The following is a 24,562-nucleotide window of genomic DNA, read 5'->3' on the forward strand; positions in this document are numbered from 1 at the left end:
TTCTTTGATCTATGTTCTTTATCTTTAGACTTTGATTGTGTCATCTTGCACTTTCTTTTCATAGAAACTTTTTTCTTGTTCTTTTTTTTTATTAATCTATCACCTGTGTAGCTGTGTGCTGGCTGGAAAAAAAAACTATTTTCCGAAGGAGACATTCAGAGGGATCGATAAGGTTTTCTTAAAAGTTATCTGTCTGTCTGTCTATATACAGTATCTCTCCTTAAAAGAAAGAACATGCCAAAGTGACACTCCTGCCACAGAACAAAACAGCAAAAGTTCAATTCAATACAGCCTGTTAAGCCAAGTTTAGTTTTCACTTTTGGACGATATGCTCGATGATAAGGCCGTAGACAAACCAACTCAGTATTTTAATGTCACTTCTTCTTGGTTCAAAGAATGGGTGAGTAAGGAAAAGGTCAGCTAATATGTTACATAACTTTTATTAATCTTTTAACAAAAATGCACGCATAAACAGATATCACATTGACATGTTTATGATTAAAAAAAAGAAATCTGTACATAAAGGATTTTCCACCACTTTGCAATATTTACATCATGTTTGTTTTCTTCTTGTCCGTTCAGACAATAGAAAGAGTAGAGGCTGCTCCACTACATTACATTATAGTGGAAACAAAAACACATGGTAGAAAACATTACACTTACACTACACTTTTGTGGAAAAGATTAAAGTCAAGTTTTCTACAGCACAACTTTTCTTTTCCCCTGTTTTTTCTGAAATTTTAACTCTCATTAAGGAAGGTTCATTGATTCAATATCAACACATATCATCATCTAGTTTTCAATTATTCTTAACTTTAAATCAAAGTAGATCTACCAACTGAGATTCAGTTTCTTTCAACTTTAGTTCCCTTTTTTATTTTATGTCGGACAGACAGAATTGGGTCGAAACCCCATTCTTGAGAGTCTAAAGCTAACCTTTCAGACATATTTATGATTAATTAATACATTTTTAAAATGAATGCTTTAATCTGGTCAAACATGTATGTTAACTACACGAAAACCCAGCAGAACATGAATGTCCTGTACATATGATAACAGAATGAGATAAAAGAACATTTGCTGTCCGAGTCTTTGGAGGAGGGAGTGTCAGGGAATATTGGTAGAGTGTCAAAATCCAACGGCTCAATAACACAAAATTAGTTTTACTCTCCACTGACCATGAAGTGGGCTGGTTTGAGTTCCTTAGTCATCATAATGTTTGTCCGGCTGATCTTCTTCCTTTCAGAAGCATGATGTCATATGGCGTCAGAGGCAATAAATCGATGACATCAGCAAGAATTATGAGATGGTGGAGGGTGAGTGCTCTATGATCAGCGGCCAGTTGTCTTCATGAGCTCTTGTGTCCGTTGTCACCGCCCCTGCGACTTCCTGTCACAGCATCTGAAGAGCTTGATGAAGAGGAAGCTGTCTTGGTGCATCTCCTCAGGAGAAAGCGCCACCGTATGATAGCAGTAAATTGGCTACTCCTTACCTATTTTCCATGCTTGTCATGTCATTTGAATTGTGCTGTAATTGATAGTCGCTGTTCTTTACTCTTCATTTCCACTACATAATTACATTTCACCAGGTCTTGATGTCACCGGCACTCTCAGTGTGAATTAATGGCTTAAAAAGACTTCACAAAGACAACACATGAAAACAATTTCAATAGTCCTCGTTCTGTGAGTTTTACCACTCGAGTGTACGATGGAGGCAGCAGAGCCAAAGGGAACACCAGGAAAAGAAGGGACACGCGTCATGAAATAGAAATCAAAAGCAGGCCTGGAGTGGACCGGTGATGGTTGTTTTGGGAGCACATATAGACAATATGGCCTCAGGTGATGTGCTCCTTGTAAAGGAGGAGATGCACAGATAATCCTGGGGAAGCACTTCTTTGTCCATCCTTCCACAAAAGAGGACAGACGAGTCGTCATACCACTTCTAAAACTGGACTAAGAGTAATCCGATGAAACTCAAGGCGTCTTACTTCATCCAACCGATCAGTTAATGGAAATATGAATTGGATATTTAGTAGCTACAGATATCCCCGTACAGAATAAGCACAGGCAACAGCAGTAACGGCAGCAACGGAACCGCTTGCAACACTCCTGCTTTTTGACTTCCTTGAGCTCCAGAATCCATATCAGAGTCCTTCTCAGGAAAAGGAGGGATGATGTTGAATTCATCACTTGGCACCTTTCCTTGCTCTTCCTCTTTGGCCTCCTCCACCTAGAAAACATATTGAAAACACGAAGATCAAAGGAAAGGTTAACATCTTCCACTGATTTACTCAACTCAGAGTAAATACCGTCTTTGGTGACTCTTGGTGCGTTTATATGGTACTTATATAAGTATATAAGTGCCATCAGAATATTGAATGGTTGAATTTAATATTTAAAATATTTAAAGGTTGAAAAAGTTATATTTAGTTTCAATTATTCAATATTTTTTAATTCGTAGCCTTTTAAATTCAATATAATTTTTTTTCAGCCTTTTAAATTCAATATGAATAAATTCGAAGCCTTGCAAATCCAACATAAATGCAGGTCTAACAGTTCCACCAGACAAAACCTGCAAATAGCTACTTGAGCTTACTTTCAGCCAATCCTACATAAGCGATCAGGTGACAACATCTAGGCACTGCCACTTAGGTATTTTCATGACAAAGTGTCAACTTTGTATAAAACGTCTGGAGTTTATACATCTTTCACGACATCTCCCGATCAATCAGTGGATTCTGATGTCAAAAGCTTTGAACAGGAACTGTAAGATCCTTCTCTATAACACCGTTTTTTGAAGCCAGGCTCACAATGTCTGTTTAGCTCAGTCAACTAATGTCACCACACTTTTGTCTTTTGGAGTCGCAGGTTCGAAACCTGCTCTCGAACTTTTGTCAAGTGATGTCATGTTTTAGAATTAGCTCATATCTGGTTAGACTAACTATCTTTATAATGTTTGCTCTGTGAAAAAATGCACTCTTCTAAATAAATCCCAATGATTTCCCTCTTCATGATCAGAAAAAAACTCAAATGAAAACATAAATTTAGACTGTATTAACAGTTCATAGTCGTTCATTTCAAACATTTCTGACATGGATCACACTGTTGTAAATTAAAACGAGCTCCGGTGTAAATGTTTATATTGTACATAAGGGCATTCACACAAATACTTTATTAACAGATATGATCAGGGGCTTGTTTGAAACATCTTTAGAGGTAAAATGCAAATCAGTAACATCATTCTTATAATAACTCATATTTATAACTTTATTTATTGTTATTTATTTATATATTATTATTTATTTTTAACTCTAATTTTCTAACTTATTTTCCTTGATTCTCGGAGACTCCTGTGTTGGTCTCGGTGTTGTCTTGACCTTTTAAGTATATATTTTATTGGGTATTGTATTATTTGTTTAAGCCCTTTGTGACCCTGGTCTGGAAAAGCGCTCTACAAATATTACTTACTTACTAACTTACATAAAGCCAGTGACGTGTGGTGAGGTTCATGGTTGGTGAGGCACTGACTCCTATAGTGTCAGTTGATAAACAGGTGTTTTGTGTTACGTGAGACATTTCAAACAGGGCAGCCACTATTTAAATGTGTTTTGTGCAATGAAATAGCGTATTCATCAGTGAGAGCTTCTATTTTTTTGCTTGCAAAGAGGTCAAATTCATCAACAAGAACAAGACTGACAAGTGATAAAACTCTGCTAGCTTGTAATGACTGATGGACCAAAAAACAGCAACAACCCACCTTTTTTTTGCTTTGTTCACACTTTCTAATTAAACATTAGCCACACATTTTTTGTCTCCAAGGCACCATTATGACTTCACACTAACATTAGACCCAGAGCAGATTTTGTTTTCCAGATAAAATGTGTTACCAATAATAGTACTAAGCAGAGATCCTATACGGCAGCTTATTTACACCCATATTTTATTTTATTTAAATTTCCTTAGCACTGTAAAACTACATGTTTGTGTTTACCATTGTATTGATTCTGGGTCGTGGTGGCCCGGTGGCGCAAGGACCAGTGTTTAAATAAATCTGCAGTCGTGGCAATTTTTCAAGTGCTCACTTGTCAGTCTATCATGACATTTCCGGATAATGAATACATTGGAATAGATTCTAATATGGAAAGGTTTTCCAATAGTGAAAGTCTTCAACCACATGTTTCCTACCCCGTCATAATGTCTAGACCACCAGAGCTCAAAACGACTAAGAATATCATAACAAATCTGCCTCCAGCTTATCCTCATGAGACACGAAAGAAAGTTCTCATCACTGTTTGAAGACCAAGTCATTTTGTATTTTTTTGTAAATGGAACTTTAATCAGGTCATGTGAATTGAAGAAAATGAGTTGCTTTTGAGTTTGGAGCTGTGAAGGTCAAACACTCCTGCTGCTTAGAGCAAGAAACATCACTAGAGATTTGGGTTGTACAGCCGTCGTATAATGTTGAGTTGGAGGACTCAGTACTGCATTTGTACCTGAGTTAGTTAAACTGTCTCAAAAGGTTAGTACATTCCATTTTTTATTCATCAAAAATGTCATCAATGCAACATCAGACATGACAGTTTTATATTTATTTAGACCTTTACAGGATTAATATACTCAAAATACAAAGATAGAAAGTATTATGAGGTGATACATTTCACCTCAGAATAAGTAAGTAATTTATATTTGTAGAGCGCTTTACCAGACCAAGGTCACAAAGCGCTTAAACAATCAAAACAATACCCAATAAAATATATACTTAAAATGTCAAGACAACACAGAGACAAACACAGGAGCCAAAGAGAATCAAGGAAAAGCCTGCATGAATAAAAATGTCTTAAATAAGTTATTTTTCTAGTTGTTGAATATGGTCTGTTAACCGCATAACCCTACCACCCATAATCTTATTGAAAATTGATGAGAATTTGATGAACATTTTTTTTATTAAAACATGGATGAAGATGAGTAATGAACTTTCATGATTCTCATTCAAAATATTTAATTTCTGTTCAGACGAAAATGTAAGACTAAATTAGAACCAGCCTTCTGTAAATATTAAAATTCTAACTCTAAATATCCTGGTATGATTCACCTTTTTGTGTGTCACTCAGAGATAAACGGGATAAAACCTGAGCTGCTCTTAGCATCCTTTATATTGCTGGTTATTTAATGTGATGCGGAAATGACGAGTGAATATGTGAGATGTGTGTGAAAACATGAATATCAAGGATACAGTGGGATTATAACACACCTGACTCACAATGAAAGGAAGCTCATCTGAGTTCATGCAGGAAGCTGACGGTGATTTATAGACTGGTGAACGTTTTACCTCCTGATGTCCAGTCAGCTTGTCAACAGAGCTCCATGCTAGTGATTAAACAGCATATGGTGGGAACACTTACGTTTTTAAACTCAGGAATGGTATTCACTCGGACTTGCTCTCTGTCCTGGTGGACGCGCGGGGAGGGCTGAGAAGCTGGCAGTGGAGTATTTACCACAGGAGGAGGTGCAAAGACTCCCATAGAGCTGATGGCACTGCCTGAAACAGAACCAGCAGGGAGCATCCTCACTTCATTACCAATCCTGCGAGCAACACTAACACACAGTGAATCAGTGAGTAAAGTGCTTATGACTGTTTCATACAGTCGTGCATGAATCGTTCAGAGGATGTTAGTAGTCGAGTTAGAGCAGCAAGCTACTATAAAAACTGACCTTCTGTAACTCACTTCATGAACTTATCTGGATCAGATCACTGATGTAAGGAGGAGCCTGACCATGAATAGCTATGAAAGTAAGAACCAGAATTTTATAATTGATCCTGAAAGAAACTGGCAGCCAGTGAAGAGATTTAAGGATCGGGGAAATGTGAGTTCTTCTACTAGAGCAGGTCAGAATTCTTGCTGCAGAGTTTTGTATTAACTGCAGGCGAGACAGCTCCTTCTTGTTTAGACACGAAAATAAACTGTTACAATAGTCTAAACGAAAAGACACAAATGCATGGAACAAGCTCCAGATCGTGTTGGGACCTCATTTTCCTAAGTTTAGAGATTTTTCTCAGTTGAAGGAAAAAGTTTCTGATCAGTTCTCTGCAGTGTTGTACTAGAGACATGTCTTTGTCAAATACAACACCCAGGTTTCTCAGGCTCAGTTTGACAGACTGACCTAAGTCACCCAAGTACTGACTCAACCCTGGAACCTTATTATCAGGAGTTTCAGTTTTGTCCGCATCTTGGATACATTTTGAGTTTGAACTTTACTCTCTAAATGCTTTTTTAATGTAATCGTAAGACAACGAATGTTGGCACCCTCAAAATATTATTGTTTTTACAAAACTGCATGCTTTTAATACACTCAGTCACATTTTTTAGGGGGTACCTTGTTCTGTCTATTCTGCAATTTCAGCAAAACTCACTTGGCCACTGAGTCAGCAGACTCATGGCTCCATGTGTGTTATTGGCTGTTGAGATAGTGAATGTCCTACATTATGTCCCTGTTCAGCTATGCATAATGTCCTGGTTAAAAGACGGAAACCCCCACCCGAGAACATTTGAATGATAAGATGACAGGAAGACAAATTAGGAAGTTCTCTCTATGGGGGATCGGGACACAGGGAACTTGAAAGAACCATTTGGCCGGAAAGGTCGAGCCCCTGGGCGGGAAATACAGCGATGTTTCGACAGATCGGGACCTTTTCTCCCGGGGCTATTGACCTGTACAGTCGTCGGAAGAAAGTGTGTCCGGTCGCGATCGTATAGCTTGTATTTTGTTTGACTTGGAGCGGCGAATAAACGACCCGTGACACACTCTTGATTGACCATCTTTCTCCACGAAGCGAAGCATTAAGAACTGGGACGAGAAGTGACGTCTTGTTGGAGCGACGGAACGGACTCTGTGTTTTGATCGTTTTACAGGTATGATGCAGTTTTCTGACTAAACTACTCACGCAGACATATGTTGTTCCTGAAGAGGGTTTGGATGCGCTGACAACTCTGCCACTCGTTGCCGCTGCCGTCACATGTGCACCACTGTGACACCTCAGTGCTGCTGTTGCTCACATAGTTGGGCGTCATGATGGTGCCTGGACACAAGAGCAATTACATTAGGATTGAAGGGTTCAAGGAATTGTTAATCACTTCTATATTGATGGAGTGAAATTAGTTGTTGGGGTCTGGTAATGACAACAATACAACAGCACATCAAACACAACAAAACATGAGCATTTAAAACCTTATTTTCTTTCTCTTTTTTTTTTTACCACAAATGTTCCCAAAATGAAGGAAAAATAGATGTAATTCAGCATATGGTTAGTGCTGACTGGATCCAAATAGAAGCAGCCAGGACAGATGGCAAGGTTTAAATTGGTCCAGTATTACAGCATCAAATGTTTGAGTCATCCGAGGAATCAGTACAAACGTGTCCAATGTGTTTCTCTGCTGCTCACCTATGAGTCCAGCGTAGGCCTTCAGGCACATGGCTCGACTCTCTCGCACACAGCCGGAGGCAGACACGGGAGACGGTTGGCAGTTGTGTTGGAAATCAGCAAATCTTGATCTGAGTTGAAAAGAACATTGTTTTGTTTTATCAGCAAAAAGTTAATTAAGAATACATTATTTAAAAAATAAATCTAGTTCTTAATTTTCTCAGTTTCATTACTTTATTTTGCCATTTGTGTGGTTTTAATTTTGAAGTGTATTTAAATAACAAACACATATATTCAATCCTTCACATTTTGCCCATGAGCATGTCATTTATCTCCAACAAGGATCCATGTAGAAATCTTCTATTGTTTGAAATCATTTCTGATTTCAGTAGTGACGTTGAAACAGACAATATTTCTTTGTCCTCTTTCCTTGAACACTTATCAACCAAAGTTTTGAATGAACATGTTAAAAAAATATATTTAAATAATTAAATATATACTTTAAAATCAAGCACTTGTGATTGTATCAGCCTGAATAAGTTTTATACTATTAGATCAAGTAGCAAGTCAAGAGATTGACAACAGCTGGACTTTGGTATCAGAGGTTTTTGAATTCCTTAAATGTTCAGAATAATCCTTCCTGAGGACACACCACAACAAAGAGAATAAAAATAGCCTCACAGCAATCCACAAAAGAATTCTTGAGAATTCTCTTCCAGTGAAACTTCACGACCTGTTGTCAGGCTCATATTCTTTTCAGAGTAATCTGTTCCTTTTTAGAGTATAGACCAAAAATGATATCTATTTTAATTGGGAAACTTTGAATTTTAGGTGAACTATTAATTTAAAAGCCCATCTGTCTTGTGGGTTTTCTTTCTTGTTATCTTTAAATCTGATGGAAAAAGCTGACATTTACAGTGTTTATCATCAAACCCGATTTAAAGTCTGTTCTTGCGCGGCTTGTTTTTATCCTCGCTGCTCTGTTCTCACCACCAACCGAGAGTTTCAGATACTTCATATTAAAAGACAACAGGATACACTGTAAAATCATTGACGTGTGATTCCCATGAGAGCAACACAAGTTATTTATTTATTGTTGACAAACATTAAAAATGTTCAGCTCAGTTAAATTTATGTCACAGTTAAAAGACTCTTTTTGAAACGGATTGGTCTTTTGACTCCCTCTGTGCTACATGCTCACACATTGGATGAAAGTTGAATAAAAGCATCTGAATGACAATCAAATTAATGGAGAATTTCTTCTCAGCACTGTTAAGACTCTAGCTAGGCCCGCAAGTTTAGCATTCATTTTAAACGTGACTTAATATAACAATTGATTTAATGCCAATTGTAAGGTTGACCGTTACTTAACTAAAAAGCATATCAACCTGTCAAATTATGATGGAAGTTGACTACTTGAGACCTTGGCTCTTGTAAGGGTTGTTGTCTGTGAAGTGACTTAAAGAAACAATGTCTTTGTACAAGCCCGATGGTTTAAGCGGCCATAAATTGTCATTTTGAAATTATACTTTTAAAAAGAAGAATATGTGTCTCGTAAAACAAACATTGTGTCACACTTTTAAATGAAAAGCTTATCAATCAGACAGAAAAGCGTCTTGAGGACTTGCAGTACATCTAACATCCCTGCTTTCTGGCTCAACTCTCTTACCGACACAGCTCATCTCTCGAGCAGAAGTTCTGCAGGCTGAGGCAGTTGGGCTTGCCAGCTCTCTCTTCTCCTCGAGCGCTCTCCTCATAGGAACAGGTCGGAACAATGGTTTTCCGACGACGCTCTCCACACAGCATGTCGGTGCACGGGCAGAAAAGCAGCGCAAAACTGTATTCTTCTGGAACACGCTCCAGGAAACGCCGCAGGGCTTTGTGGCATTTCTGTCGGTTACAGCTGTTGTCGGAGGCCGCCGCTCTCTTTGTGCAGGCCACAACATATTCCGACCGCAGGGAGCCACACTTCTCGTACAGGCCACAGTCCTGGGCCGCTCGCAGACACTGGTTCTGGCCGTCCACAGAAAGAGAAGACGCTGCTGCTGGTCAGATTCAAGCGCAAGTATATGAATTATTGATCTCCTGTAATTTGACATGGGTCAGTACCTGCCATGATGGAGGCCATGTGTGACATCTCAATGTTCCTGACCAGGTTGACCTTCAGCTCTTCATACGGAGACACGTCATACTCGTCATATGCTGAAATTAAAAGAAGGTTTGAGCATTTTAACTACAAATGGTCTTGACAGATTCACACACCAGCAAACCTCACAGTCCAGTAGACCCTGAGGCAGTGTTCCTCCCTGCGAGAGCCACGCTGACACTTGCAGACCTGAAGTGGTCGATAATGCTGCAACGAACTTTGAGCTTCTAAGCACTCCATCCTAGCATCCTGCATGAGTGGCGCCACCGCCTCTTCTGCTGAACAGTACTCCAACAGGCGGTACCGGAGCAAGCAGGACTCCTCGCGGATGCAGGACTGCTCCGCTACTTGACAGTCTAAGGATACAGAAACTGAGGAACTTCCTGTGAGACAGAAGGTGTCATGTCAGCGACATGAAGAATGTTCAGTGAGTAAAGAAGCCTAAACCAAGAATAAACAATCCAGTCTGATCACAATTTTTATCAGTATATATTTTCTTTCCCGTGTATGTGTGTCTTATATACTCTCAAATGCCTATTCTGGGGACTGGTACCAGTAAGTCAGGCACACAAAGAAAAAATAATTTCTTAAAGGTGAAAAAAAGCTATTTTCTCTGAAGTAACATTAGTCTGTGATAATATTTCAGTCAAGTTAAAAAAAACAAACAAAAAAAACTGTAACTAGTGGAGGAATGTGTTAGTTCAGTCCGTGAATATAATGCCCAAATTAAAATAGTCCGCGGTGAATAAAAGGTTGGGGACCCCTGATGTGGACTACTGACTACTGGGTGGGGTTAATCAGGCCGAGGGACAGGTGGGAACGAGGCGGACAGAAAACGGCAATATTTCAGCTACTTTCTACAGTTGGCCTGTAATCCAACTGAATTTACTCTCTCTGCTTTTCCAGAATTAAAAAAAAAAAAAGTAAAATAAGCTATTTCAGCTACTATATTTCCATTTGACAGTTTAGATGCCGTTTCTTAGCCTTAACCTGAATTAATAACTAATTACCCAAACTTGAACTTAATCAACATTTGCAAATCTAAGATAATTCATTGTAATGCATTTTGCTTGAACTGAAAAATTGAGGAATAGCTGAGGCTAAGAGATAACTGTTTATCTCGTCAATAAAAACGATAAAGAACAGCAAAACTAACATCCACGTGACTGTGTGAAGCCACTCACTGGATGCATTTAGTAATAGCCCATTAGCTAACTGGGCTGTAAAGCTAACAAAGTTGAGATTGCTTGACTTCACAGGTCAGTGAAATATCCGAGGAGAAGATTAAATTGAAGCACTTAGGTGATATTCAGTAACCGCATGGGTGGGATCATAAAACAAAGCACTCTCGCGGGTGAGTTAACAACACGCAGGGTGCTCTGCGCTAAATGTAATTATTACATCCTGATTATAAATCTGTTTTTTATTTACCGCGACAGGATGTGAATGCTAAGCAGCTTCACTTGAGGTAAGTGACCACTGATCATTTTTAGTTTGTTTGTTTCAGATGTGAAAAAACTCAAATAAATCATTTAAATCCAGAGTTACACCTAAAGAGATGTCAAGGTCAGTAAACTTGCGATCAAATTTGTGCAGTGATATCTTTTAACAAAGTCCCAAAATTCAGGCTGCTCACCACAACTGTTGTACTGGCGACAAAGATGATGATGCAAATTGCATTTGTTGCATCTTCTTGTGCTCACTGGAGAGAAGCCAGAAGCTCTGCAGCGTAAAACTGCTGCCAATGGAATATTGACATATTTGAAAGAATATTTTTTTCACTGTACCAACAACAAAAAAAATAAAGGAGCGTGGACATCATCTGTAAGTGAATGTTTTTCTAATCATCGTATTTCTGTTGACATGTCAGTAGTTTATCTGTAAGACATTAACAAAGTAAATAAATACTAAATATATAATATCATAATAATAAACTCCAACATTTATATCACTGTTTTTAATTTGTTCCCTTAATGTTTTCTGCTCTCATGTCAGAATTCTTTTTAATCTTTTTTAAGCTGTTTTTCTAAAATATCAATATTTATCAATGAAGTAAAAACAAAGGGTTAAATTGCTCTGGATAGAACATATCATATTTCATTGTTTACATTTTAATCTGTTACTTTGTGAGGGCCTGTTTAACTTAAAGGTCAACTAATGTGTAGATTTAAATGGACTTAAGCTCCGCCCACTGAACACTCTTCATTGTACTGTAGATAAAATCTTGTTTAACATAGCCACAACAACTTTGCTGTAATTGTTCAAGCATCAAGGTTTGTCTCCACACGTCATCAATCCTAGAAATCCCACCTCCAAGGTAACTCCTTGTATAAACAAAGGGGGCATGATTCGAGCTGGAGGAGCATTTTCACATCATAATGAATCTGAACTTCTAAATTTATAAAGTAATAATTTCAAAACCTAATCATTATGAGAGACTTACTGCATCTTGGAGAGGAAGACTTCAACATTTGAAACATGAGAGTGAGTCAGAAGAGTTGGGTTTTCACATTAGTTGCCCTTCAACTAAACCTGTGTGCTAGTTATAGTTTAATTATGAGTCCGGACCACTCATATTCATAAATTACATTAGATTAGACATTCGATACAGAAATACTTGTTGTCAGACAAATGTTTGTACTTTTGAGCGTAGAGAAATTGCATTAGAAATGTATGAAGTCGGAACATGAACTAAGGACAATTTAGAAAAAGACATAAATTGGCCGAAGAATATTACTGAAACGCTTAGTAACCACATTTGTGTGAAAAGGTGAGAGAAAGGGCTGTGCTGCTTTCAAATACATTTCGTATATAGGAACTAAATCATGATTCATTACGTTTGATCTCAAATAGGATATCTCTATTATTGTTAAATGTAGCATTTTTTCCCTCAAACTTTCGAATGTGAGCACCGACCAAAGAGGCAGTGTGCTACAGATTGAGTCTAATTCTTCACACTAGCAACATGAAATAACCTTATTTATGTACTGTATGTATTTATGTATGTATATATACAGTATATATGAATTATGCAACATTTACCAAGAACTTACTGGTGGTAACTCCTTGAGATAAAAAACAGCATTTGTAACACAACAGGTCTGTTTGATAGATCTGTAGTTCCTGGGGCTTTATGTACCAACAATAAGATGGATTCTAAAAACGGACGTAAACTCGCACAAAAAATATTCAAATGTTTGAATCTTGCATGCACACAAATACAATGACATTATCTTTTACACATCCCTTTCCATGCCCCATACGAGGTCATTATTAACATGAATAGTTACTTACAGAGTCAATGAGGGAAGTGGAAATATTCTCATAAGATAAAAGAAAAAATGCTCGGATAATTTATTTCATTGTATTTTAAAAACAAGCCTATAATGCATAAGCATGACAATCCTCAAGACTTAACTAACATATGACTAAGATATGGCGGACGAGAAAGTTGGATTTTCATTTCAATTAAATTGAAAAACAAATATGTGCACCTTTTTTCTGTGCACACAATCTTACTTTGAGGCTCGTGTTCACGATATAAATACAAATACACTATATAACTATAAATGCAACATGTTTCCCACCTGTGTCTGCTACAGTACAACCACAACCTTGCACATCGCACGACCTCAGTTATAAATACATGTTCATTTTGTGTTGGATTGGTTGCACACTTCGATTAAGCTCCTGCTGGCACAGCGGCACAAAACACATACACAATCTAATCCACCCGCCGCATGTTTTGTAAAGGCAGACACCACACGAGGTCCGCATCACACCTGCGAGTGAAATGTATCATAAACAGAAGATACGCCTCATCACCTCTGCAGGGAGGGAAAACGAATTAAGGTTTGAAACACAAACAAATGCGCGTTAAAGTTCCTCTGCTAGTCAGAGTTGAAAAGAATAGTAAAAGGCAGCAGGAGATGAATCACTTCGATATGCTAGCTATAATACACTCTATTGATTTCTTACTGGGGTGATTAATAGGATTTGTGGAGCAAAGCTGATGAAGGTTAGCACCATAAACGTGTGCAGCCAGGCACCAACATTCACAGGATGTGATTTCTCTCCTGTCCTCTCCAACACCTGCAATGGACGCCCTGCCTGCCGCCCACAAATGTGAGTGTCGACAGCAGCGTGACAGTTTGAAGTACTGGCTTGTGACACAATGGACTTTTATAGTCACACAGAGGGAGAGAGCGCCAGATGACTTGTCTCTGACGCTCGTTTCTCCCAACTGTAGTCGTCCGATGAGTTTGATAATTGGACAGACACGTGCTTAATGAGAAGTCTGAGCCTGCTGGTCCAGTTCAAGAGAACTCATAAGTAAGTCCCTGAGTGATCTGTGTTATAATCATAATTTCATCATCTCAATTATGAAATTACACATCTCCATAACGCACCGCAACAGTTAAAACGCTTACATTCAACTTGTATTTCTGATCAGAGGCAGGATGACTGACAGATGTGATGTGTGTATGAAGAGTGAAATGGATCTTTATAGCAGTCGTTCTAAACTGGTGGGTTGGAACCCAAAATTGGTCGCTCAGATGATTACAAGTGGCTTTGGACTACATCCACATCCCACATAACATCCAGGGCATGACCACCAGCTACTCGAGAGACATTATGCTACGATTCCAGTCTGCCAAGTTTACAAGAGTGGCAGCCAGTAGAGAAAGGCATAGTGACAGGATGCACAAGATTCTGGTTAAATCTCGCTTAAAGCATACAAGCCTTAGTCAAATATGTGTCAGTCAGAACTTCTAAATCTTTCAAACATTCATTACAAGACTAAAAATGTCTCTAATACAGATTTATTCAGGAATCCTCTCTTAACACTGTCTTTTAACTACTACAATGAGGAATGGTGTTATAGTATGAGGAAACCACAACCAAACATATAAGCCGTACAAGTTAAACCTGACGTGAACACGGAGAAGCTAATAGAATGATAAAATATAAATCGATATACTGTAAATATTGATGATTTATGACACTCGGAGCATGACATTAGATGAAGTTTACTTTTCAGTCTCTTTCGTTTTAAACCCTTTGCTACTTGTCGCTTCAGTCTCTCTGTGTTTTAAAAATAAAGTCCCTAAAATGAGATGGATGTCACTTCCTTTGTGGAATAATGCCGAACATTTACTATTTGGCTAAATGTTGAGGTGTTTTCCCCTAATGTCGAAGTGTTTTTGCTTAATTTTGAAGTGTTTTCGCTTCGGTGTTTGCAATTGTTGTGAGCTTTGTCGGCCACCGTAGTGAAGAGACAGTGTTGGCCAAGAGAGGATTCCTGAATAAATCTGTTTTTAGAGTAGTTTAGTATTGAAATGAATGTTTGAAAGATTTAGATTAAGTTCTTACTGACACATATTCGACTTGTATGCATTAAGGGAGATTTGACCATAACCCATTCCTAAAGCACATTGAGGAACAAGTGAGTCTAGTGATTCATGTAAATTGCATCATCTTCATCCTCACCTGGTCTTATTCTACTGAGACCTGAGACAAGACCGTTGTAGAATGTTAGTGTCAGGCGGGCTTCAGCTGCACAGTGATGATGTTACTTTTCTGATTTTAGCTGAAGGAACACAACACAAAAGAAACAAAATAGAACAATAAGTCTAAAAAGATCATCAAACATGTTTTAAAAGACTTTTCAGCTACGGTAATTGGAGTTTTATCTCTCGATGCAACATGCTGCTGACCATGATGAAATGTGTTTGATCATGATTAAAAAAAAAATGTCATTCTTCTACTGTAAAAGTTGTCTGCTACAGTCCCATCAACACAAGGCTGTATAAATATAAACACTGGCCAGGACTAAAGAGAACTTGTTCGCTTTAATAATCCTGCCAAAATATGTTTTGAGACAAAGCCTGAGAATACAAAAATTGTGCTGAGCAGATGGTCAATTAAACAGGAAGTAACTTATTATCCAATTTGACTGACCTTATGTCATTGTAATAAGGACTTGACTCAGTTGGACTAAAGGAATGAACCATATGTTTTATTATGATGATTATTTCTCGTCATCTGGTCGCCTGGCACGAAGGACACAGTCAACCATAATTAACTCTTGTTGACACCGTCGTTTTGTGCTGAGCGTGTCATTTCTAATTTCTGACATTCTCTCTCATAAACTCTTCACGTCACCATTTGCATTTTTTTTTTTTGCAGACATGTTTAGAGTTGCGGATTTAAACCAAGTACGGATAATGAAGGAAATATGAGGACAAGGATTCTCTTCTTTATCATGTTAAATATTATAATTGAGTTGAATAAATAAAAAGCAGTCAATTGTAAAATTCCATTTATTAAAACCTAATTTATGTATCAGAACGAAGTTTCAAAGACTTTCCATTACAGAAGGTTATTTTCAGAAATGGCTCTGATGTGAACATATTTTGCAGAATTATGGTAAACATGAGAACAAGTGAACTCACAACTGTAATTTGATCAATGGAAAAAGGTGAACACTGCAGACTAAAACATGTATTTTTAATCAAATCCCCTTAAATAACACACACTTGTTTATGAAAGAAGAATCTGGTAGCATTGTAACCACATGTCATTGGACATTGAAACGTATATCCTTCGAATTGTTCATTAGGTTAATTTCAACTTTGAGGAGGTTATAACTGATTTTTATTTTTATAGCTAAGTAAACATTCTGTTTTTTTTAACATTATTACCTACTTATACTGCAGCACACTGGACGACCCAAGAACAACAGAAACGACGTCAGCGTAGGTGCCATGTTCAATTAGACTTCCATTTTACAGAGTACAAATTATTATTAGTATTTCGCTTTATCTGTTAAGCAGTCACATGGTGTTACTAATTAAATATTGTATGAATGAATCTCTCGTCAGTCGACACATCAGAGAGGGAAACTACTGATCCACCTTCAAGCAGAAGTGACGTGTGCAGATAAAATGTTCCATTTGTCTTCGGCTTTTGTCTGGATGACTGACAGCAGGTATCATCTGGAAAGCGTTTTAATTAAAATTATTTCTTTTAAGTACAACATTAAGTCTTGAATAATTACACATTCATGGACACTTTTTTGTGTATGAAGAATTTGTATCTCGGGCTTCCCGAAAGAAGCGGAATAAAAGACGGGAGCATGTGAGGATAAAGACTCTAGGAGAGAAAGGAGTGAAAATATAAAAATGATGAGTGAGGGAGTGAAACTTATAACGCTTACTCATCATGATTGACTTTTGTCATTCTTTTTCTTGACACTTTAATACAAAAGACCCCTTGAGAGTGCAAACCTCTGCCAGGGTGCTCATTTTCCACCCTTGTCATCATCCACCAGTATAACTGCCCTACAAGACCTTCTCGATCCACATGGTGCTGCGAACAACATGTTCAACAACATACTCAGCAACTCTTTCTGCAACGTTTCTTCCAAATGTACAGTTTTTGGGCGTTTTTTCTCGACAGGTAGACAGATTTACCCAGACAGGAAAATGTTCTCCTTTGTAGAGGTTATAAATGGACGAAATGTTCTTTCTATATTATCTCTACCCTCCTCAAGAGAACCATAACATATTTGAGGAATTGAATACTTTAACTTACAATTCACACAATTTAACCCTGATTTAATCTCATTTCTTATTTGTCTCATTTTTAGTTTCGTGTTGCTGGGTTTTAAAAGTATAAAAATAAGAATCCATCAGGTCAATATTTGTTCTTCTAAATTAGTTTTATGGAAAGACAGTTATAAACCCTACAATGTCTGAATATAAAGTACTGTAGATTTATTTTTTTATTGACTGGAAAGGTGAAAATGAAACAAGTACATGCAAGAGTCAGATTAACAAGCTTCGACCAAAATAGCCTGACGTCTGATTTAAGGAATAATCCCAGAGATGTAGTCACGAGCGTATGTGGTCATACAACAATAGAAATGTATAATCCGACGACAGTCACAATAATGTCATCACATATCTCTACTTCCTCTGTGATGTATGTTTATTTGTTGGTTTGGTTGTAGAATCTCATTTGGTTCACAGGCAACATTAATCCTATCTGCTCTACTGATGTCCACACTAAATGATGAATACTATTATTTATTATGATACCACCTCAGTTCCTCACAGAGAAAGATTTAAATGTGTGGTTCATTCAACTGAAGGTTTCCTGCTGTTACACTTGAATACAGTAAAAATGTTGTAACGAAATAATAATTAAAAAAATATGATTTCATGTATTTTCTACTATCATGTATATTTTGATACTGCTCATTCACTTAGTCCTGCATATAAGATCATCTGGTCTTGATCAACTCACTGCACCATATGTCCACACAGACAGAGGAAGGTTTCATCCGTCAACTCTTCATTTGACCTGCAGCGAAGCATGAATGCACCACAGCTGTGACGTCATCTACACGGTCCATGTGTGATTTGATATTGAACATTAAGAAGTATTGAAAATAAGCAATGAATTCATGATATCAACTATTATTGCTTTCAACTTCAAATCTCATCATGCTGTGGCCGCGACTGAACATTGATCATCAAACTACTCACATCCACAGGTGTTCACTTGCACAGAGCAGACTTCCTCTGCTGCCGTAACATTCTGAACCTACATATCTCACCCTTGACATAATTCTGGAATGATGTTTCAATACAGAATTTTCTTTTAAGTCATTAAAACATCTTAATTTACAAAAAATATTTTCATTCATGAACCTGTTTTCATTAATGAACACATTTTTCACTAATGAACACATTTTTCATTCATGAACAATGTTTGAATTCATGAACAACGTTTTCATTCATGAACAATGTTTTCACTATTTAACAATGTTTTATTTCATGAAAAATGTTTCTAATCATGAACAATCTTTTCATTCATGAACAATGTTTTCATTTATGAACAATGTTTTATTTCATGAAAAATGTTTCTAATCATGAACAAAGTTTTAATTCATAAACAATGTTTTTATTTATGAACAATGTTTACATTTATTAACAATGTTTTTATATGAACAATGTTTTCACTCATGAACAATGTTTTCATTTATGAACAATGTTTTTACTAATGAACAATGTTTTCATTCATGAACAATGTTTTCACTCATGAAAAATGTTTTCATTCATGAACAATCTTTTCAGTCATGAAACAACCAGAATGATCAATTTGAGGTGTTTCAGTCTGGTTTTAGGGAACACCACAGCACAGAGACCACCCTGGTAGAGGTAAGTAACGATCTGCGAATGGCTTCTAGATCTCAGGGCTGCATTTGACACTGTTGACACCAAATCTTTCTACAGAGATTAGAAAACCATATAGGCATACATGGAACTGCTCTAAACTAGTTAAAATCCTACCTAACAGATAGAAAGCACTATGTACATGTCAACCACCTCTCATCGACACACACTAAGGTCAGCTATGGTGTCCCACAAGGTTCTGTTCTTGGTCCAATCCTATTCACAATCTATATGCTCCCACTAGGGGACTTGATCAGAAGACACTCTATAAACGTTTACTGTTATGCTGATGACACCCAACTCTACTTGTCAATGAAGCCAGATGAAAGAAATCAGCTAACACAACTACAGTCCTGTATTACAGATATCAAGTCCTGGATGACCAAAAACTTCCTTTTACTCAACTCGGAAAAAACTGAGGTTCTACTAGTTGGTCAACACCATCTCAGACAATCGTTTACTAATGATCTAGCATTTGAGAATGGACTTGCTCCTGCTGCTAGCACCACTGTAAAGAATCTGGGTGTCTGCTTTGACGAGGACTTATCATTTATCTCACACATAAAACAAATTTCACAGACTGCTTACTTCCACCTTCGTAACATATCAAAAATCAGGCACTTCCTTCCTATGGATACTCCTGGACTATTGTAACTCTCTTCTGTCAGGATGTTCTAAAAAGTCTCTCAGAACTCTTCAGCTCATTCAGAACTCGTTTCCTGACTAAGACAAAGATGCGCAAACACATTTCCCCTGTACTGTCTTCTTTACATTGACTTCCAGTAGAATTTAGAATACAATTTAAAATCCTTCTCTTAAACTATAAAGCTTTACATGGTCTAGCACCAACATACATTAAAGATCTAATCTTAATTTATCAACCCTCTAGGACCTTACGATCCCTAAACTCTGATCTACTAGTTATACCACAAATCTCTAAATGTAGATCTGGAGCCAGGGCCTTCACTTTTCAAGCCCCTCTGCTGAACCAACTACCGGCTTCAGCCTGGAGGGGAGACACCCTCTCTATGTTTAAAAACAATCTTAAAACCTTACTTTACGATAATTGTTTATCTCAGCTGCTATAGGCTTAGAATGCTGGAGGAGTTTTAGACACCAAACTCTGTATATTCTTCTTTTTTTCTGCATTACATTCATCACCTGTGCAGTTTAAACCCAAACTTTTTATTTCCCCCTCTGAGCTCCAGAGCTCCACCTCCAGAGCTGTTGCTGATCAATGATCTCCACCACATCATCGGATCCAGAGTTCTTTTCAGCACCTCCATGGACTCTCCTATACTCTCCTCTTTTTCCCTCTCACTGTATCCTCCCTCACTCTTCTTTCCATCCATCTGCCTTCCCCTCCCATCCTTCCTCCCAGCCGGTCACAGCAGGTGGCCGTCAACAATGAGTCTGGTTCTGCTCGAGGTTTCTGCCTTCTAGAAGGAAGTTTTTCCTCGCCAAAGCCACAATGTGATTTACTCATTATTGAGTTTCTGGGATCTGTTTTTTTTTCTCCACTATAGTCTTATTTAAACTGTTACATGTCTTGAGATAACTTTGTTATGATAAGACACTTTAAATAAAATTGAATTGAATTGAATTGAATTGAATTGAATTGAATTGAATTGAATTGGAAACCATCACATTTATAAATGTAATAGTCATCACACCCACAAATTAAGGTATCAACACAATAAAAACATATAGAAGTACAAAGTTGGTATTTATTCAAATAAATATTTTAATGTTTACCAGCATTTTGAGAACAAAATAAGAAAATGAGACAAAGAAAAAGGGTACATTTTAAACTTTGTTTCTCTATTACCTGAAAAATACGTAGACAGTCTGTGAAGTTGACAAGTAGGTAAAACAAAATACTTAGGGGGACAATATGGAACAAAGTGCAAACAACCCTTCAAGTGTCAAGATTATTAAGTGAAAACAAAAAGTTTAGAACTAAATAATAATAACACTTTTGTTATAACACAGACAAATAGAAGTATTATTAGTCTTCCCTGCAAAACTAAGGTTTTGAGAATAAATGTGAATAAAATTATAATCATAAATTAGAACAACACAAATGATGTAAACAATAAACTAGTCTGAATCTGATTCACAAAAGGTGCGCATGCATAAAAGGACGTCTGGATGACTTTAATTCATCACAGTTTTAAACACAATTTTAATAAGAAATAGTATATAGTATTAAGAAATAATAATCATCAATAATCACATAAGTGATCAACATGATTTAAAAGTTAGTTACTAAAGTGTTTAAGTAACTGACTACATTTCCAATGAGGACTCGCTAAACGTCGCAAAAGTTACCATGTCCCTGTTTGCAGCAGATGGACAAATTTTCTGTTTCCAGACTTCCATTGATGAATGAAGGATGGATACAGATGAGGTAATGAACCAGATTGTGGATAATAAAATATGATATGCGTTATGATGGCTTTGCAAATAACATAACTTTAACTTTTTTTTGTACCGTAATTCGTCCCCAACACAACAAGCGCCATAAATATGTTCACACCATCCCCAAGAACTTTTACAGTGAAAATGAAAATCACACAAAACTACTCACGGTACATGAGTCATTCAACTAGTTTTAAGTTTATGTGTCATCAAAACTATTAAGGTACCCAAACTTCCCAGTGCTGCTTGAAATGATTTTTTTTGTCATCATTGATCGTCCTGAAGTTTGTTTGTTCGCTATTTTTTGGATTGAGGCAGATTCCAGTGATGAATTTAACATTAACGCTTAACAAGAATGTTTGTTATTGTTGACTTTCACGCAGTCGACTGAAAGTTTCCCTCGTCCCTCTACAGAACAGCAAATTTAACTGCTTCCCAGATGCAAAACAAATACCTCCTGAGGGATCAATAAAGTTCTACCTACCTACCTACCTACCTACCTACCTACCTTTCTTTTATCCGATCTGTTAATATTTTTTACTTTTAGAGGCTTTTTTTCATTCAGCAAAATTGCAGGTTTTTTCATTTGTCTTCTGCAATTTTGAAAATTGACCTGCAAACTGCATATGGGTATTTCTAATGCTGATGAACAATGTTTGTTGTTGGTGAACAAGACTTTATTTTCGAAAATAGCTTTCAATGTAAAATGAAACGTTTGTTTTTCACTGCTTGTGTTGTTGTAAGAGCATGCCTACGATTTCTGACTGTGAAGTAAAACTGAGATATTAAGATGTTTAAGATTAAGATAAGATTAAGTAATGTGATGTTGACATTATAATAATGATTTTTGCTGTCATATGGTTGATCATGACATCATTTCAGTCGACATAATAACTATTGTCATTTCTATTTAATCCTCATTTAAGTACAGTCACAGTCGCAGCAGGAAAGAAACTTTATAGAAAGATTTATTTAGTTCAATTCAATTCAATTTTATTGCAAGTGCAATAGCAGAGTTATCTCAAGAATATTTACAGTTTAATAACACTATATATGAGAAGAGAAAAACAGGTCTCAGCCAATAACACAGAAAAGTTTAAGAGGCAGAAACCTCGAATAGAGCTAGACTGGGTTTAAATGCTGTTCTGCTGTAGTTATAGTGACCGGAGGACGGAGAGAGAGGAGTGACAGTAAAAGAAGAGCAGGACAGCAGAGTCTACACAGGAATCTGGATACATTTACATGAAAACATCCACTTTTAACAACATAAAGTCCAACTATCCTAAATTGAATGTTTATCAGGAAGAAGGAGCATCTAGTTCCTAAGAAAAAAAAACAACTTAAATGTTGGCTTTAAGACGACTCCGATGAGTCAGTGGTGACACGCCATAACTTCCCAACAGCCATAGAAACAGAGTGCACTCTCCAAGCTGTTTTTATCAATTTCTTCCACCAAAGGCTCAATTTAAAAGGCACGAACACTCCCAAATCGGCCACTTATGTTTCTGCCATTAAATCCATGAACTAATGCCTCATATTTAATCTTTTACTGCACACGTGTACAGCATGTATGCTATAAAGCTGGATGATTTACAGGTGTGTGGGGAACACTTCCTCATAAAGCCTGAAAGAAACTTCATGAGAGGTATTCCTATGATGTAGGACCGTCCAATCAATATGTAAGAGATGAACAAAACTCCTTTGAGCACGTCCAGTCTACACATGATGTCATCCAGATGTAAAAATCTGCTGCCGGCACAATCAATGGAAGATATGGATTAACTTCTGAAGGTCGTTCCATGCCGGGAGGATAAAAATATAATAAAAGAGGAACCTTTTTAAAGCTTGTAACCAACTCTTAAATCCTTTAAATGTTTAAACAATGATTGGTTTTATCTAAGTACATTACACTTTCATAAGTAAAAAATATTATTTGTAGTTGATTTAGTTATAACAACCTTGATTAAATCCCAATGTTCTCAAAGTGTTCAATATAAATGTTTTACTTACATCACTAATTAATCTTTCTTCAGGAAAATATTTCTGTTATAATCAGTAACGTGAATTAAGTTACGTGTTATTTTAAAACTAAAAGCAAAGCCCTGTATAACACATCATCACTTCAATGACAAATGAACAACAGTTGCATGAACGAAGAGGATTTGTCGGGTGATAAGACATAAATGCTCCTTTGATTAGTTCACTGTTGTCTGCACTTGCTTACTTTGGTTTTCAAGTTATATATCTTATTGATAACTTTGAGTATTGGTACAGCGTTGATTCACTTTTATTGTCGTTATTTTATAGCTTTCTGTGATCTATAGTAAGAAAGAAAATTGACCTTTGTGTGTGTTTAAGTAAGGAGGTGATGGTCAAAAATCAGTATTCGTCTTGTTGAGACTCTCAAATAATATGCGATCTGTCAGTCGCAAAAAAGACAGCAAACCCCCAATTTGTTTGACTTTTTTTATTTGAATTTGTTAATTTCATTTATTGGTCTAACCTTTTTTTTCCTGTATTGTTTAATTCATCTAAACTTACACTGGCTTGCAACACATTTGCAACAAGTGACAAACAAAGCAAACAAACATGATCCAGGAGCAACATGAGGACCATTGTAATATTTCAAAACGCCTGCTATGATTGATCTTCACTGCATATGTAAGCAAAAGATAATCATTAAATAGTATTATATTGATATAATTTTATAATATTGAGCATTTACCTTGATTTGTTTAAATTGTTTAACCTATTTATTACACATACATGTTTTTGTCCATTTCTTATCGTTGCATGCTTGATAAGAGATAATGATTTTAGTATTAGTAAGATATTCATAAAATATTAGTGTTCAGAGAGTCTGGTCAAATAATTGTGTACATCTACATGAAAACGACTTTGTGCACAATTGATTGACAGATGAATTCATTTATTGAACAAGAAATTCTGATCATTCTTTTGACGTAGTTCAACAGAGTACTTTTGGTCAGACGACTCTTTGCTCATAAATATCCTTCAGAAATAACTGTAAATACGGCATTCACGTTTATTTTTAGGGTAAAATCTGAGTTTTCAACTTTCACGTGTTAATATGGTATCAAACAGCAGGTTGTGTGTTAAATTCCCTCACCGTGACAGATGACATTGAAGAGGAACAGAATCATCATCATCATCATCATCATCACCATCATCCTGCCGGTGGGATTTCAGAGAGTTCAGGAGTAAAAGTCTCTCCCAGAAGCTTTCATCCAGCCTTCTACACGAGCACAGCTTCGTAAAGTTGTCCACTTGTTTCTCTGGATGCTCTCTGAGGTGGTCACGGAAAGCCTGTATC

The 24,562-nt window shown here is 36.9% G+C and overlaps 1 protein-coding gene across 1 annotated transcript; it reads right to left on the reverse strand.

Annotated features, from left to right (window-relative positions):
* Positions 1 to 540: 540 nt before the first annotated feature.
* On the reverse strand, positions 541 to 24,562 carry LOC148066842 (GDNF family receptor alpha-4-like). Its single transcript, XM_087807266.1, has 8 exons — positions 24,359 to 24,562; positions 9,682 to 9,948; positions 9,529 to 9,621; positions 9,089 to 9,461; positions 7,441 to 7,550; positions 6,943 to 7,077; positions 5,402 to 5,538; positions 541 to 2,229 (listed from the first exon to the last, which is right to left on the reverse strand). The coding sequence occupies exons 1-8, from the start codon at positions 24,417 to 24,419 to the stop codon at positions 2,029 to 2,031; spliced, it is 1,377 nt and encodes a 458-aa protein (XP_087663392.1). The 5' UTR covers positions 24,420 to 24,562; the 3' UTR covers positions 541 to 2,028.

The sequence above is a fragment of the Callionymus lyra genome, chromosome 14, assembly GCF_982586985.1.
Source record: "Callionymus lyra chromosome 14, fCalLyr1.hap1.1, whole genome shotgun sequence".
NCBI classification, from domain to species: Eukaryota; Metazoa; Chordata; class Actinopteri; order Syngnathiformes; family Callionymidae; genus Callionymus; species Callionymus lyra.

What these genes read in the sequence shown, in the direction of transcription:
- LOC148066842 (XM_087807266.1), bottom strand. Translation starts at nt 24,419, where the DNA reads ATGATGGTGATGATGATGATGATGATGATGATTCTGTTCCTCTTCAAT. An exon ending in TCGAGAGATGAGCTGTGTCG is followed by an intron (nt 7,551 to 9,088) that starts GTAAGAGAGTTG and finishes TTTTCAACTCAG; the next exon opens with ATCAAGATTTGCTGATTTCC. An exon ending in GGCCTACGCTGGACTCATAG is followed by an intron (nt 7,078 to 7,440) that starts GTGAGCAGCAGA and finishes TCTTGTGTCCAG; the next exon opens with GCACCATCATGACGCCCAAC.